Consider the following 17,412-nt stretch of genomic DNA (forward strand, 5'->3'; position numbering starts at 1 on the left):
AAACTTTCATTTCGTCTGACTGAACTCTCAGTTCGTCTGACTGAACTTTCAGTTCGTCTGACCATCCGAACTTCGTTCATCGGTTCACTTCACCGCCGAAGTTTGGTTACAGGAACCGAAGTTTGGTTACAGGAACCGAAGATATGGTTCCACAAACCGAACAGTTGGGGGTGATATGGAACACCGAACGTTCCGTTAAGCGAATTTTTTTTCGGTGAGTATATTGTACAAAATTTCTCTCAGTCAATTAGTGTTGCGGCTGATTACAGTTACCAGCTTTATAATAAGCACTGCCAGAAATCTAGGATTACAGACAAGAAGATTTCCCGGGGATCTCATATAATCAGCAGGCTGATTGTTGAAATTGGTAGACAAAGCTATAGACAAATATGACAAAAAGGATATGGAGGGATCCTATTGGTGGAAGCGGCTGGAAATGGATAAAAGGGGTAGGTAATAGACTAACTAACAGCAACCCACGAGAGACCCTTTAGTTATTCCATCATTTTCCCCCGTAGTCCATTAGAACCACCCATTTTAACCGATAGGATCCCTCCATGCTCTTTATGTCTTCGTTGTCTATCGCTTTGTCTATCAATTTCAACAATCAGCCCACAAGAATCTAATAACGACCAACATTCTTTTTTTTCCGTATGTCTGCACGGAGAAAAAAACCTCGTGCGTGGGACCCGAAGTTTAGGTCATTTGGATCTCTGAAGTTTTCGGATTGAGCATCTGAACACTTTAGGTCTAGCTGTCGAGGTTCGGATCACACATCTGAAACTTCAGTTCTTACATCTGAAGTACTTCAGATGTGAGAACCGAAGTGTTTCGGATGTGAGAACCGAAGTTTTTCGGATGTGAAAACCGAAGTACTTCAGATGTAAGAACTGAAGTTTCAGATTTGTGATCCAAACCTCAGCAGCTGGACCTAAAGTGTTCAGATGCTCAATCCGAAAACTTCAGAGATCCATATGACCTAAACTTCGGGTCCGACAAATTTTGTTTCCGTATGTCTGGCGGTCCATTCAATCCGACCGAGGTTCGCATGAACGGTGCGGGTGAAAAGAACGGAAGGCCCCGATCTGGAAACAGCGGATCTCGTATCGAGCGATATTCAAATTCGAGAGGCTGCGGCGGGCGGCGGCGGGGGGCCGGGCTCCCCAGGGAGGGGGGGGGGGGCGACCGGTACCGGGCAGGTCGCCAGATGAAGGAGCGACGGAGCGGGCCCGAGGAAGAAATACGGCCGTTTCGATGCTGCACGGGGCAACGCTCGAGCGGGGTTGTTGTTGAACCGTCCCAAGAGCCGAAGAGTCAACGATCTTTCGCGGTCAGGGACAGATGGATAGTGGAATGTGGCCTACGGCACTGCAAGTCGTTCCCGTATAAAAGGAAAGGGCAGTGGCCCCGCAACCAACACTTGCATCCTTACGTCCAGGTAAGTCGTCCGCCGCCGCGCCGCCCGCTTCCGCCTCACGACGTAAACAAACCCAATGCTTATCAGTGCCCATCCGTTTCCGCCCGGTTTTCGCAATTCTGCCCTCTGTAGCTCCGTCCGCGGGGGTGGCACCCCCTCGAAATTGTGGTGTTAAAAGTGATTTGGTTCTTTTTTCGGTAGTGGTTCGGATACACGGAAGCATTTGACTTGTTACGCGTGTGTGGTTTCTTATTCTTTCTTCTTTGTAATCGGATCTGTGGCAAGGGATCATACAAGGAATAAATTAAATTGCCGCTTTAACAATTCGATTGCTGAAAAAGGTGACTGCAATGTTTCAAATGTAGATTTTACAACACAAAAATGCTACTTTAACCACCCTTATAGTTGAATTAGCTTTCCACTATTGTGGAAATGTACATTTGAAACATTGCAGTCACTTTTTTTTAGCGATTGAATTGTTAAAGCATTGTGCAGGCATTTTCATTTTTTCCGTGTATCTTCCGGGAGACAATTTTTTCAAAAACTTAAACCACGTTCTCCTACAACTTAAATTTTTTTTCTTGAAACATAAGCATTTATATTGTCGCCTTTCAGCCAAAGTATCACAAGCGCCATGCGACGTTTAAAAATTTCCGCAGTCATTCAATTTTTTATACAGAAATTTTTGGTTGAATCTGTTTTAAAATTTCACTGAATTTTATCGGCAGCACAAAGAAAATTCAGCGAAATTTTTAGACAGCTTGTTGAATAATTTCTCTGTAAAAAATCAAATGGGGCGGAAATTTTTAAACGTCGCATGGCACTCGTGATACTTTGACCGGAAGGTGACGATATCTTCTTTAATTATTGAGCTTTTGGGATCAAACCTGCGGTAAAATTTTCAGATTTTCTTCCTTCCTGCATTTGCAAAAAAGGAAACATTCCTCCCGGAAGATAGGGCCCCTGTCCTCAAATCCGATCATATTTACATTTTAATACTGATTTTTTTCCACAAACGTTTACCTTATTGTTCTGTAGTTTTTTTTTTTGGGGGGGGCGGAGGGTAGGGTGTTTTAAATTTTACTCAAACATGTCCGAAAGAGGGATAAATATTTGATTAAATTTGCAATTTTTTCATCCACAAGAAATTAAAAAAAATTCAATGGTCTTTACTAGGATTTTAATTACTGTAATACATTGTATGAACACTGTTAACAATCTTGAATTTAATTTCACTTCGGAGCCAATTTTGTTCCCAGAAAACCCGAGTTTTATCATATCTTACAAAATAAAATAATAGCATCGCATATAAGCTCTATATAATACTATCAATAAAGTACTTCGATTCAAAGCTATCACCCCCTTTTTTGGAAATAAATCTATCTTGAAGATGTGAAATTAATCATCCTGAGATACGATACGATCTGAGATATAAAGAGATCCGGAAGAAGGAAGATATTATAGGTATAAATGAGGGGCTTGCAGGACAAGGCGCATAAAATCAGTTTCTGAAAAAATCGAGGTATTAACGCTTTCAATTAAAACTAGTCTTAGTGCATATTCTTTGACAAATTTGCTCCAAGCATCAAAAAGGCAGTTTGAGCTTTCTTTTCGCCATAAAGATCCATGTAATTTTCAAACTTCAAAAACGTATTTCTCGGAATAACAAAAACTGCAACTATTCGCCTTGTCATCCAAGCCCCCCAAATGAGCTAATGTTCTTCAGAACTGCTAAAATAAGTCTCTTACCGGCAAATTCTTACTCGAGGCTTATTTAGCGTTGACTCCAACACGTTTAACATCAGTCTAATCGTATTTTCTTTCCTCAATTTTTTGCAGTGAAAATGTCACCTTATATCGTGAGTGCAATTTTTGCGGCTGTCCTCGGCCTTGCCAATGCGCAAGTGCCCGGATTCGGAGGATGTCCCGAATTCGTCGCCATGTCCGACTTCGACATGTCCAGGGTAACTATCATCCCATCTTTTTTGGCGATGTGGCGTGCTTTGCGATATATCGATTGATCTGTAATTTAAACCTATGGAAAAGGATCGATTAACAGGGTGTTAGCAGCGAAAACCTTAATAATCGATTCTTAACCACGGATTCCAATGGGGAAATATCGATAATCGATCATTCACGCCACGTCACTGCATTTCCCCGCACTTAATCACGCACAATTACGTCTTAAATTTTGTAATGTTTTTCTTCAAATATTTGAATAACGAATCGATAGCTCCACACAACTGAACCGAGTTCAGTAGAGATGATTAAGGTCAAATTTTGGGAAAAATGAGCAGAGAGTAGTTTTAAAGTTAACTAGTCGTAAATATTTTCCAGTCAAAGATTCAAAGTCGAGCAACTTTAACGTAAAGACAGTCGATCAAACTGTGTCCTTAACATATGGAGGAATAAAACTTAAAAACAACTGTTATGGAGAAATACAGCTTTGGCCGTCTTTATGTTGGTTCAAACTTGATGGAAGTTAATGGTCATCTTTCAAACTCGTTCAAAATTCTATTAACTCTCAATGTGAGAGGGAAGATTCTGTTGTAATTTAAAACAACTCGCACATTTTTTTTTTTTCAAAATCCTGTATTCAGATATTTTTTCACTTTATAAGTAAAATTCGGCTTTATTTCCATCATGTTAAAAATTTCGTGATTTTTAATTTTTAACGAAATTTTCGGTAAGAGCAAAATAAACACTGCAAAGTATAGCAATCCACCTATTGATTTTTAATTTTCTCATTTTTATTTTCAGTTCCTTGGAACTTGGTACGAAGCTGAACGCTACGTGAACATTTTTGAAGCTGGAACCAGATGCGTGAGGACTAACTACACCAAGGCTAACGACGGTCGCTACTTAGTTTCGAACGAAATCACTAACAGATAGTAAGTTACTTCTGTAACGTACATTAATTTAAAATGAGTGGTGAAACTAATATTTTTTCAGATGAGAAGAAGACAAGTAACTTTTCGGAGTTAGAATTCTGGAAAATTCTAAAAAAAAAGCACCTCTCGCTATCTTATTGAAGGAGGGGGATGACCAAAATGCTCACAAAAATTTGGAGGACTTTTGGTTGCAAAGTTATAATAATCTAGAAGATCAATTTTTCGAATGAGATACCTAGGACGTTTCTGCATAATTTCTCATCGGTCTGCAATCGCTGATATGCAATCTCTGTTCAATCAGAGCAGAGACTTTTGAATAGAGGAGGGGTACTAGTATAGTCAATGTATTAAAATTTCATATTTTTAGGAGGATTAATTTACTTCCCATAATTCTCTGTTGTGAGTTTAAAGAAAAGAGAAAAACATTGTTGATATGCAAAAAGTTTTGATTTTTATAGGGAATAAATTAGCGTTTCTTTTCGAGCACTATCTACCTCGTAGTGCATTACCCTCGACACGTGTTAAACGAAATTAAATTCCCGCTATAGGTATCTATATTGAACATTAACTTCACAAATTTGATCATTAACTTCATCTCAGAATCGGAAAAAAAGTTGCTTTTGGCATTGATTGACATTTAAAAATGTTAAAGCAGTCCCAAATATGTCAGTGCACAATGACACCTAGATATTAAGGGCACAAACCCAACTCTCTGCATCAGTCAAAGAAACGCAGCTGAGCTTCAACGTGTTTTATTTCCTTCCACCCTTCCATCAAAAAATTCTTCTTCAATATTTCTGAATTTACATTAATCTGAAAGAACTTATGATTTATATAAAGCTTTTCTCTATTAATGTGTTTGCCGTAAATGGTGTACAGGATTTTTATTTTTAAGGCCTACACAGCGTTAAAAGTAATTTTTATTCGATTTTTCTTTTCACTCGTTCTAACCTCTGATGTAACTTTTTTCAGCACTGGTGTCAAGCGAGTTTTGGAGGGAGAAATCAGACTCGTAGTCAAGGGTGCTGAATCCAAACTGAATGTTAGGTACCCTAACTTGCCAAGTGAGTAAAATTAATTTACAAATTATGGTCATCTTTAGCTAAGAATCCAAATGGTGTTTGCTTTTCGCGTTTAAAAGCCCGATAAAAACTCGGACAAGGATTTGAGACCCCAATAACGTTTTTTTTCTCATCATATGAGGTCATAGTCATGTTTTAGTAAAAAAGCTGTTCAATTTTAGAATGGGGGCGTTTAATCTTTGTTTTCCGAAAAAATCAGCAAAGTGATGAGACATTTGGACTGCATTTTGCAATTTGGAACTATAAATTCTGGCCCGGTTTAAAAACAACGTATGTGCTATTAATTTCCCTATGCACCTAAGTGTTTTTTCAGATGAGCCAGAACGTATAGTTCCAAATTGCAAAATGCAGTCCATTTGGCCAAAGGTATTCTGTATAAATATTGGAGGAAATTTCAACCTTGATCTCAAAGCTTTGAACAAATTTTATTAGTTCCTCTGTAAAGTTTAATGGCATGAATCGCAGCTCAGTTATCATTATCGACGAATCCACTCTATAAAGACTGTACTTCATAGATAATTCGTTTCAATATTAGCAAGGTCAAATATTAAAAGTATGTAATATTTAGCCTTGCTAATTATAGATCAACTTAATTTTAGCTCATGTAACAGAATTTGATCCTCAGAACAATAAATTGCAACATTATTATATTAAGAGAGAAATGCACATCCAAAGCTTTCAAAATTGATTCTCTTGGTTAATATAATCGTCGCTTGGCTTACATAAGGGCGTAACTACACATTGAGATGAGCCTGGAAAAGCATTGAATTGTATGGAGCCCAGGGTTTATTGCAGATTGTAGTTACGCCCTTATGTCAGGTTGGCGACGATATATTCATCGTGATTTTCTAATGTTTCTTCTAAATTTTATGAGCCAACTCATTGTTTGCCACCCCAAATAATAATGTATTTCTCTCTTCTTACAGTTCCCTATGACACCCAATACTCAGTTTTAGAAACTGATTACGATGACTACGCCGTCATCTGGTCTTGCTCATCTCTTGGAATTGTCAACACTCGTAAGTTTTTTTGTACTTATTTCTTTCATTTCTTCAGATTTTGAAAATACATATCATACATTGCAAACTCCACATCACGATCCGTAGAACCACTGGCACCGGCGTAAACTCATATTTTATGATTTTAATCCATTTTTAGAAAATGAAATCCAATTTTTGAGGATGACTCCCTCCTTAATCTCTCGCATTTTATTTTTACAAAATTTCCAAGGAATAGTCTTCTTTCAACACATGAGAAACGGGTTTTTGAAAAACAAGAGATCTATGCGTAAGTTAAACAGCAAAATTCCCTCTAATTATCGAAGCTGTCAATCGCGTACTTAGAAATTTTCGTGTGTTAACTTAGATCCCACTCTTTGCCCTAAGAAAATACTAGCGTCACTAGATTCCTAAGTGTGATTTAATTTGGCACTCTGGAACTTCTCGTCAGCTCAGTGGCATTTTTTGAAAGTTGGCAAACTAGAACCGAAATATATTGAAAAATAAAATAATTTCCTACCACACTCAACTTTTACGAGGTAAAACCCCACTGTGGTTTTTTTAAAACTAAAAAAAAGTGCTCGACAGTTTCTTTATAAGACTGAATTTGAGCACCAACCACTTACTTTGAGCATATTCATGATCAGTTATTGGAGTTGCTTCTGTCTTGCTACACCCTAGTAGAAGACAAGGATATAACATACTCCTGGCAACATTGAGAGGATTTCGTGCCAGTAAATATCTCTCTCGTGAATACGTGTCATCCGTCGATAAAAGAATGAATAAGAAAAAAATTTAGCAGCGAGTTAAGAAGTTTTCAAAGGTCACGTTGCGATGTGGAACAGAGGAAACGAAAAAATATAGGTGAGAAATGCGGTGGAATGGTATTTCCACCAAAAAGAGAAAAAAAAAATCAAAACAAACCCAGTCAAAGACATGCGAGTCTGAATGAGATTCTAAGGAATGCCACTCTGGTCATAAATTTTTGATCCTGATTCCTCTCAACCCTCTCCAGTTCGAGCGTGGTTCAACGAACCCGCGAGATGTTGTCAAACTGCTTTTAAAATTTCCATATTCTCATTTGAGCCGCCCACTGAAAAATAAGTGTGTATTATTTCTTTCTTTTTCTTACGTTGGGCAACAGGGAGTTGGCTCCCACGCTCAAACCTGGGAGGTGAGCTTCTCTCGGGCTGTTGAGTTCAAACTGCATCTAAAACGTTGAACATGCTAGGCATTAAATTAATACAGCCAAACGTTGCAAGTTCTTAATATTTTTCCAAATTTACGCCGAAAAATTCATCATTTTACACGATAAACTGGCAACTTTAAATTTATCATTATTAACATTCCATCCATTCCGTATTCCCGTTTGACAGACTAAACTCGTCATTAGAATACAGTTCTTTCTCCGTTTCCTCTTTCCAAATTAGGAAAATAAGTGATCATTTTGTGAGAGACCTTTTACGTTTATGAGCTTTGCGTTCATGATGAATTTAAATATTCAAACGTTCGCATTTGACTCTTGTGGTGACGAAGTTGATACTCGGGGCTTGATTTTAAGCTTGAAAGCTTAAAATCAAGAAGAAGATGAAGATGGATGTGTAAAACCGTATCTCTCCGGATGAACATTTTTCTAATTCCTTTGTTCCGTTTAAAGTCCCGTTAAAGTCTTTAAATAATGTTACGAATAGTTTCCAAGATCAGACATGCAGAAAAAAGAAAAGGCTGCTGAAAAACCCTTACTCTCATCTCTACATGATAAAGTGCGCGGCCTTTTGTCAGCGTGGGCGTCTTTTGATGTGATTCTTTAACATTCGAGATTTCAAAAATTTTGCTTCAATTGTGCTTAATTCAACATTTATTAAAGTTCAAGTTAAAATTTAAAGTTCTTTGACAAAACCAAGGTTATTGAACTTATAGACATTATAAATTCAAATAATTTGCATTATTCATACGTAGGTGCCAGTTTGTGGTTCTCGGGGAATATAACTTCGATGACTTGAACATTCTGTTAACATACAAAAAAACGTGAAGGGAAAATAAATGAAGTTTCGAAAGGACTTTCTGACGTTCAAGTTCAACCAAGTCTAATCAAGTTGTGACTGTACACTGAGGTAAAAAGTTCGGGAAAAGGAACTGAATTGCGGACCTAGTTGTATACCCAACTTTTCCGATTCAACACGGAGAAAAAAAACTCGTGCGTGGGACCCGAAGTTTAGGTCATATGGATCTCTGAAGTTTTCAGATTGAGCATCTGAACACTTTAGGTCTAGCTGCCGAGGTTCGGATCACACATCTGAAACTTCAGTTCTTACGTCCGAAGTACTTCAGATGTGAGAACTGAAGTACTTCGGATGTGAGAACCGAAGTACTTCGGATGTGAGAACCGAAGTACTTCAGATGTAAGAACTGAAGTTTCAGATGTATGATCCGAACTTCGGCAGCTAGACCTAAAGTGTTCAGATGCTCAATCTGAAAACTTCAGAGATCCATATGACCTAAACTTCGGGTCCCACGCACGAGTTTTTTTTCTCCGTGAAGGAACCGAAGATCTTGGTCAAAGGAACCAAAGTTCGGTTTTTCTGACTGAGAACTTCGGTTACCTTACTCGAAAAATACGGAGTTCCGTATCTTTCACCAAACTTTCTCTCTCACTGTCAATATTTAATTTGTGTAAATGAACTTTGGATTGGAATTGGGAAAACTGACTTGGATTTGATGGAGCCTGAACTTTGAAAAGTTGGCTAAAAAGTTTGATCATGTCCGATACGTTAATTTTTAATGAGTGGGGTGGTAATAATTAAAATGGATTTAATTGATGGTCGAATTCGAAAACCGCGTATTAGCATCACAATGTTACAAAATCTCCGACCGCGTTTCATTTTTCTAAGAGAAATGATTTTTCCTTGGAATTTTCTGCGATTTATGTTTGAATACGCGAAGAAAAATCACAGAAAATTGCTAGAGACACCACCGGTTGGTTTTCTTCTTTTTAAAAAATAAAACTTGATCGAAATCTCACAACGTGGCAATCGGAGACATGCACTTTTCAACTTTAGCCATCGATTTAATCCATTTTAATTATTCTCATTTCATAACCATATAGTCCATCCCAATATCTTAATATTTAATTTGAAAAATAGAATGAAATTGTGAATCAACCACTGTACTAATTGCGAGGGGCGTTGGTTCATTTGAAAGGTGTTGTTCTCAATGCTTCGGGAAAACTATAAATTATTTTCTGGGGTTCGTCCCCGATTTTTAAATCCCTAAAAACTCATAAATTGGATGAGGGGGAGTGGGGGTTTTTTGTTTTTTGTTTTTCGGAAAAGTTTAGTTGCTACGCATCTTACTTTACTATTTGTTGTATTTTTATCAGCTGTTTTCATTCCACAATCATCATTAAATGAGGTTACCTCCAACACTCAACTGCCGTCAACTTACATTTTTCTTTTCCCGCGTTTTTTTTTACGCTTTTTCATGATTGGCTCCATCTTTTTCCTATTTCGAATTTGTCCTCATTAAGTCAATAACCTCCAAGTTTTCATTCTCATTTCCGATCAGAACGTTTCACGCTGTTAGTTATTTCCTTTGCAATGTGCATTAATATGTATATTGTTTTACGCTATTCGTTATTTTCTTTTCAATGTGTAATTTTTTAATTTAGTAATTGAACTTTTCAGTTATGATTTTGTTAAAAGAATAATAATTTTTAAACGTATAATTTTAATTTTAAATTTAACAGTTGTTATGAGTGAAATTTTCAATGACCGAGGCGGTCGTCCTCCAAAACGTGGTCGCGTTTTCCAGAATTCTTCGCATCTTCGTTTAGTGAAGCAAGAACTTAACTCTATCATTAGTATAGAAAATCAAAGTTTCATTTCTTCATTTCGGAAGTATAAAATTGATGATCAGAACTTTGATGAAAATTTTGTTACCCAATTTTAAGTCGGATCAATGAATATTATCATTGTGATGCTCGCCATTTTCAGGGTGAAATGTCAAATGGTCATTTTAATAACTGCTGCCAAAATGGCTTAATTTCTTTACCGAGTATTCGGACAAATACCGATTTGAAATCATTATTTTTATATTCTCCGAATTTCATAAAGCATATCAGAAATTATAATAGTGCTGTTGCTTTTGCCTCTTTTTGTGCAAATCGAATTGATATTCCGGGTGATGGACCTTATTGCTTTAAAGTTCAAGGATCCATATATAGGTTAGGTAACCACCTTCCAGATTCACATAATCCTGTGGAACGAAGCTACCAATGAAATTAAATATGAATTAAACTAAATAAACTTACAATTTTTGAAAATTTTTTTATATTTATTACATCAAAGAAAATATTACGACCGATTCAAAGACAAAACAGAAAATTAAATGAAAATAAATAAAAAAAAAGACATGTGAAAGTGAAAGGTGTAGAGGAAAAATAAGGGGCTGCAAAGCAGCCCCATAAGCCCCTAGTATATATTAAAACTGAAAGTATTGAACACAATCAAACTTTTTAGCCAACTTTTCGAAGTTCAAGCTCAATCAAATCCAAGTCTTTTCCCCCAATTCACACACATTGCTTTATTGCTTTCCCCGTCGCTCTGTATACGAGACTTGATTGGACGTATTATGCTGGAAGGAACTATATGCATATGGTTTGGGTGTGACATATATCGTTTCTTTTAGCACAAATATGTCCAGTTGTATCGTCCTGGAGACACGTTAAACCTTTTATGGCATAGCGTTCTGAATTCGTAGCAACGCTTTTTTTAGGTTTTTAAAAATTAAATATTTCCTCTGTGGCATGATTTTGCGATATTTCATTAGTTTTCTCTTCTTTTGAATAATTAATTCCCAAAAATTTTAAAATTTTGAAAAAATATTCGGTACCCAATGCTTTTTATGCACGGGAAAAATTAAATTGCTGATTTAACAATTCAATTGCTAAAGAAAGTGACTGCAATGCTTCAACCTAAATTTTACAACAACAAAATGCTACTTTAACCACCCCCGTGGTTGAATTAACTTACAATAGTAGTTAAAGTAGTATTTTTTTTTTTTGTAAAATATACATTGAAACATTGCAGTCACTTTTTTTTCGCAATTTCATTGTTGAATCAGCAATTTAATTTTATCCGCGGAACTACAAAATACACTAGTGTCCCTTGGAATCTGAGATCCAAAATCAATTCATGTCATAAAGGGATCGTTTGAATCAAACTTGACCGTGAAAAAATAACCATGTCGTAATACATTGTAATTCCGTTCGACAGAACAAGCCTGGGTGCTGACCAGACAGAAGCTGCCATCCGGCACGACCCTGCAGAAGGCCTACGGAGTCCTGGACAAGTTCAAGCTCAGCCGCAGCTTCTTCTTCAAGACCGACCAGGAAAGCTGCAACTTGGCCGAGACCATCAAGACCGACCAGGCCGCCAAAGACGGCGCAGACAACGTCGTGCCCGAAGTCATCGCCGCCGCCAGCGAGGTTGAGCCGGTCAAAGTGCCCGCCCCGGTCGCTGCCCCACCCGCCGCCGCCCCCGCCCCCGTAGTCGCCGCCCCCGTCGCAGCCCAAGTCGCCCCCCACCACGACCACAAGGAAGGGCACAAGGACCACAAGGAGAAGCCCGTCACTGACGCCAGCCACCACCACCACCAACACCAGACCCACCACGTTCACAAGGACGCACCACACAAGGACTCCGTTCACAAGGACTCCGTACACAAGGACTCCGTACACAAGGACTCAGTACACAAGGACTCCGTACACAAGGAAGTCTACCAGCAATTCCCAAAACACTAAATCCCACCTCCTAGGGGTCAATCAACCATCGCAACTGAGCTTGAAGAAGTATTAGGGTGAGAATCTTACAACGTTGATCAAAAAAGGCTCAGTTGCCCCACCCACCTCCCTCTCAGAAGCGCTCACCGAACGTTGGGCATCCGTTCCCAGGATGTAAGTCAGTCGTTTTGAGTTTCGACTCACGGTCTGAAGAGTAGTCTCTTGATTTGCACAACTTCTCAATTTTGTCTTGCTGATCTCTCGTCATTTTTGACCTCATTGCAATCAAAATCTTTGTACAGGTGCGGGTTACGCACGTTGTTGATCGCTGAAAAAAAATAAGAATCAAGACTTAGTAAAGAATTAAGAGTTTAGTTGTATTTACGATGTAAGTCGATATTAACTTGTTCATACGTCAATGACACTACGGATAGGACGTTTTCCCTCGATCCCTGACAAAGAATTCTCTCAAATTTTGATATCTTTTTTACAGGAATATTTATTTATTGAATAGTAAGGCTTATGAGTTTACTTAATAGATTAAGTTTCGGGTCCATTCGGAACATGTGATATGCTTAATTGCAATATTTTTTTTGCAAGCCAACTATAATTTTATGCCGTCTTTGCCATAAACTTCCATAATGTGTGCCATGTATTATGAAATACATTTTTTTTCCTCCGTGAGTTGTTTCCGTTCGATTTATTTTTCCTGAAATCCTCAGATTTTACCTCTTGACCACCGTATACATATATGTTTTTCGTTTAAATGACCAGATCTACAAGTTGTATGCAATTAAATTCGCTCCAAATGTGACAGTTTCATTATCTTAATGGAAGTTGTGAAACAAAATTCATGCAATATGATATTAATATTAAAGAACAAAGAGGGGGAAATTTATCCTTACCACTTTTTTACACCTCGAAAGAAAATAATCTGCTATTGTAGACGTTAGCAACTTATAAAGTTACATAGAGTTTAAAGTTGTTTCAGTATTCAGTTACTTCGATCGTCAGTACTATATTATCATGCTAAAAATTGAGGCCTTGGCTGCAAAAAGGGCATTTCTCAGTTGCGGTGTTTCAGAATGTTCAGTGCTAATTTATATTTTATAGAGGAAAATATTGAGTGAATTTTCTGAAATTTTACGTTGTCAGCATTGTAAAATCATGAGGAATATCCAGTAAAAGTTACAACACATCGCACATTCGCTATCATCACGATTGCGAAGATTTTGAGACACCACAACCGAGATACACCCTTTCTGCACTCAGATTGCAACCAAACACAGTTTATTTAGTACGTTTTTGTGCCCTGAAATTCAACTAGTGTGTGTTTACGAAGAGGTAAGTAGCTCGATTTTAGAATGTTGTGCCTGCAAAATTTAAGCCTTTTACATTTACTTACCAATGTGGATCAGTGCTATAATTTTGATAAAGAGGGAGCTATTACTGACAGCATCATACTTCTCTTTATAGGATATGCATGACTTCGTTTATCTTCAAGCAAACACTTACTCAGTACAAATACAGTCAAGATCATACTCATACAAGTTATTTTACTTTTCATCTATCCAAAAATAAAAAGGAAAATGTAAATATGTACTAAAGAATATACACCTACGTAATAAAATCAGGAATTATCGTGAGCTAAAACATCTATCTGCTATTATTTTCAATGTGTTAATGGTAGAAAATCCCTCTGTAACAAAACGGGGAAATAGTCTTGCGTTTTGCTACCAAATTTAGACACCCCATGATCTAACGGTCTCGACGTCGTGTCCATTCAACTCGCTGGGTATTAATTAATTTATTTAAAGCCGTTCTGAATTTCAGCAACCGGCCTTTTATGCATTTTTACCCCTTAACGTAGCTCAAATCATGAGTTCATCTAAAATACAAACTTCCTCAAGCTCTCCGGTTTTTTTTTTTTTTTTTTTTTTTTTTTTTTTTTTTTTTTTTTTTTTTTTTTTTTTTGGGTTGCTATTTATGGTTAGTTAGTTATTTTATTCATAGTCATTCAGCATCCTAGGCTATTAACGTCTTTACAAAGCATTTGGAAGATGGGTGTATGTATTGGAAACGGGCTCAGGTGTGTAAATCTGCACAGCTGATCTAAGGACTATTTTCTATAAAATTCAAGATAAAGTAATGACTCTATACGATAGTTAGCGGAAGTATCCATGAAATATGTATTCATATATAACCTTGAGCAAGCACACGGCTTACAAGATGGTAATTTTAAAGAGTGTCACATAGTGCCAGAGAGCGCTATGAAAGTTGGTCTTTGCATGAGTATTTTGTAATTAATGTGGATTTTAAAGGTTGTTTCCTCTGCCTTTGAAATGACAGCTGGAGGACATAAAATATTGCAACATCAGTAGACTTTAAAATCATGGATTTTAATTAATTAAACATGCTTTAGTTATCTTCACCAAGGGCACAACAAATGTCTGTTGTAGAAAGATTGTAGAATATCTGACGTCAACAAATAAATATTATTTTATTAGAAAACTCTCCTTATTGGCGCAAAATGTGGAAGAAGTACGAAACAACTCAATTGAAATTAATACAACCTCATTAATTAAATTAATTAACGATTTAACGGTTGTCTCCCAGTTTAATCTCGTGTTTTTGAACATACAACCAGTAATACTGTTTTTAAATTGGAGGAAATGTACCCTCTACTGAAAATTCCAACAAAACATAAAAAAAATTAACGCACCAATTTCTATGTTAGGAGTAACTCTTATTACAGATATATCATTTCGAAAATTGGTTTCAAGCCTATCCTTTGAGAGATATATTGTATGAAATTTTATGATCGATTTGAATCACAAAAATCCCTTGCAAGAAAAAAAATTAAAAAAGTTCTCGATTTTCCTGCTTAAAAACCATCCACGTTGCTTAAGTGAGAAGAAAATTTTGGAGAATATACCATATTCCTTGAATTTCAGATTATGAGGAAGCGTCCTTAAATTACATGACGCACTTTTTCGGCATTTTGAACCCCCTTTGCCCCTTGTAACGCTTTTGTGACGGGGGACGCAATATGTATCCTTTAATACGTAAAAACAAAATGGTGCAACGCCCTAGAGCAGTAGGTAATTTATGAATAGCTCCTAATACCGCATAAAGGAGAGCGTTTAACTTGCTGGAAAGGATAACCCCTTGAAATCCTCAAATGAGAGTAAATAATTGGTTGGATAAAGTGAGATACAGATTCTCATTCTCATCGCCGTAAGAATATCGCATCGTCCACTAAACATACTCTCTGATAAAGAATGAGTATACCTGACAAAATGAAGGCGTTTTTGCCCCCTTAATTATTACTCACAGTCCTCACTTGCCCATCCTCGTTCATGTTAGTGTTCCCTGATCCGTCGTTAGTTTTTAATCAATTTAGTTTATAAACAATCAACTATTGTTTTTTATAATACCTAAAATAATATACCGTTGGACCACTGCCAGATTTAAACACATATCTTAATGAGACTAATAAGAAAATGATCCTGTGGAGGATTCGTCTCGTCTCGTTTTAAAAGTGAGACTCAAAACGGATGCTCAGAAGTCAGAAGAGTATTAATTTAATTTTCTTGAGTTGTTTCAATAATTCAAACCAACATATCGCCTTTTTTATTCCTCAATTTTTGTGATACAGAAGGAAACAAATTGACACAATAACATAAATTTAAATTTTATGTATAATACAAGGAAGTCAACATTGATGCCCGATCTTCAGTTAGGACTATCTTCATGTGTCTCATGCTGATGACTCTAAAAACTTGGCAGCACTGTCAATACTCCATTTAATCCATTTAATCTATCGATTTTAGCTGCCTATATCTAAAATTGACTGTTTTACATACATTTAAAAGGGGAAAAGCCGTGCTGCCAACTTGCAAGAATCGCTACTGATGGGTTACACTGAGAGACTTTAACGCACGGTTAGAAAAGTAAACAAACAATTAATATCACCCTTGGAGGAATTATTCCTGGTTAATTTTGCAGAGATTAACTGTTAATTGATTGTTTCCCATTCCATATATCCTCCTTTAAATAGCTTGAGGAAGGATACACGTCCTAGCAAAAATTTATACCTCCAAGTAAACTCGTACACTGGAAAAAAAACATCATTGGATCTGGAGTCCAGACTCTTAAAAACACCGACAAGAAAAAGTACTCTTGATTCAATCAGAATCTAGCTTAAATCAAGAACCAAGCCTCTTAATTTAAGCGGATTTCGTTTTGATTCAAGCAAAAATCCGATTGAATCGAGAGTATTTTTTCTTGTCAATGTTTTCAAGAGTCCGGACTCTACATCCAATGTATTTTTTTCCAGTGTAACTTGTATTTTACATATTTCAACGGATTTCATTTCGGGGTGCTCCAAAATCCGGAAATATCTAAAGCAGAGTACATTTTTATTCAAAACTTAAAAAAAATATCAAATACCGATTCATTGATCCTCACCACAACCTCCCCCCCTCTCCGTCCTTCATCAAAATTTTTCTAGATCAGTGGCGTGGCGTGAACGTTCGATTATCGATGTTTCCCCATTTGAAGCTGAGGTAAAGAATCGATTATTAAGGTGTTCGTTGCGAACGCCATGTTTATCGATCCTTTTTCATAGATTTAAATGGCAGATCAATCGATATATCGTAAAGCACGCCACGCCACTGTTCTAGATCCGTCTTTCGTTGAGCGTACCTAATCCAACTTTTTCAGGATTCAATCAGATTTAAGCTTAAATCAAATGGAAATCCGCTCAAATTTAGAGGCTTGGTTCTTGATTTAACCTCAAATCTGATTGAATCAAGAGTATTTTTTCTTGTCAATGTTTTCAAGAGCCCGGACTCTAGATCCAATGTGTTTTTTTCTTCCAGTGTATTTTACAGATTTCAACGGATTTCATTTCGGGGTGCTCCAAAATTCGGAAATATCTAAAGAAGAGTACATTTTTATTCAAAACTTAAAGAAATATCAATTACCGATTCATTGATCCTCGCTACAACCTCCCCTCCCCCCCTCTCCGCCCTTCATCAAAATCCTTCTAGATCCGTCTTTCGTTGAGCGTAATCCAACTTTTTCAGGCTAAATCGACTTGTTCCGATCTCGGAAGCCGCGAGACCGGAAGCCGGGCGGTGGATGTGCGACTAGCGGTGAGCGATGGGCCTGGTCAGCGCTGGGGCGTCGCTTTGGTCCTGGATGTCGCGCGGTGTCGCGGCGTCGCGGCGGCTGACCTACA

General features: G+C 37.3%; 1 protein-coding gene across 1 annotated transcript; it reads left to right on the forward strand.

Annotated features, from left to right (window-relative positions):
• The first annotated feature begins 1,317 nt into the window (after window positions 1-1,317).
• LOC109040693 (apolipoprotein D) lies at window positions 1,318-12,851 on the forward strand. Its single transcript, XM_072305898.1, has 6 exons — window positions 1,318-1,438; window positions 3,257-3,381; window positions 4,178-4,308; window positions 5,281-5,372; window positions 6,317-6,409; window positions 11,662-12,851. The coding sequence occupies exons 2-6, from the start codon at window positions 3,262-3,264 to the stop codon at window positions 12,186-12,188; spliced, it is 963 nt and encodes a 320-aa protein (XP_072161999.1). The 5' UTR covers window positions 1,318-1,438; window positions 3,257-3,261; the 3' UTR covers window positions 12,189-12,851.
• Window positions 12,852-17,412: the final 4,561 nt, after the last annotated feature.

The sequence above is a fragment of the Bemisia tabaci genome, unplaced genomic scaffold (genome assembly GCF_918797505.1).
Source record: "Bemisia tabaci unplaced genomic scaffold, PGI_BMITA_v3".
NCBI classification, from domain to species: Eukaryota; Metazoa; Arthropoda; class Insecta; order Hemiptera; family Aleyrodidae; genus Bemisia; species Bemisia tabaci.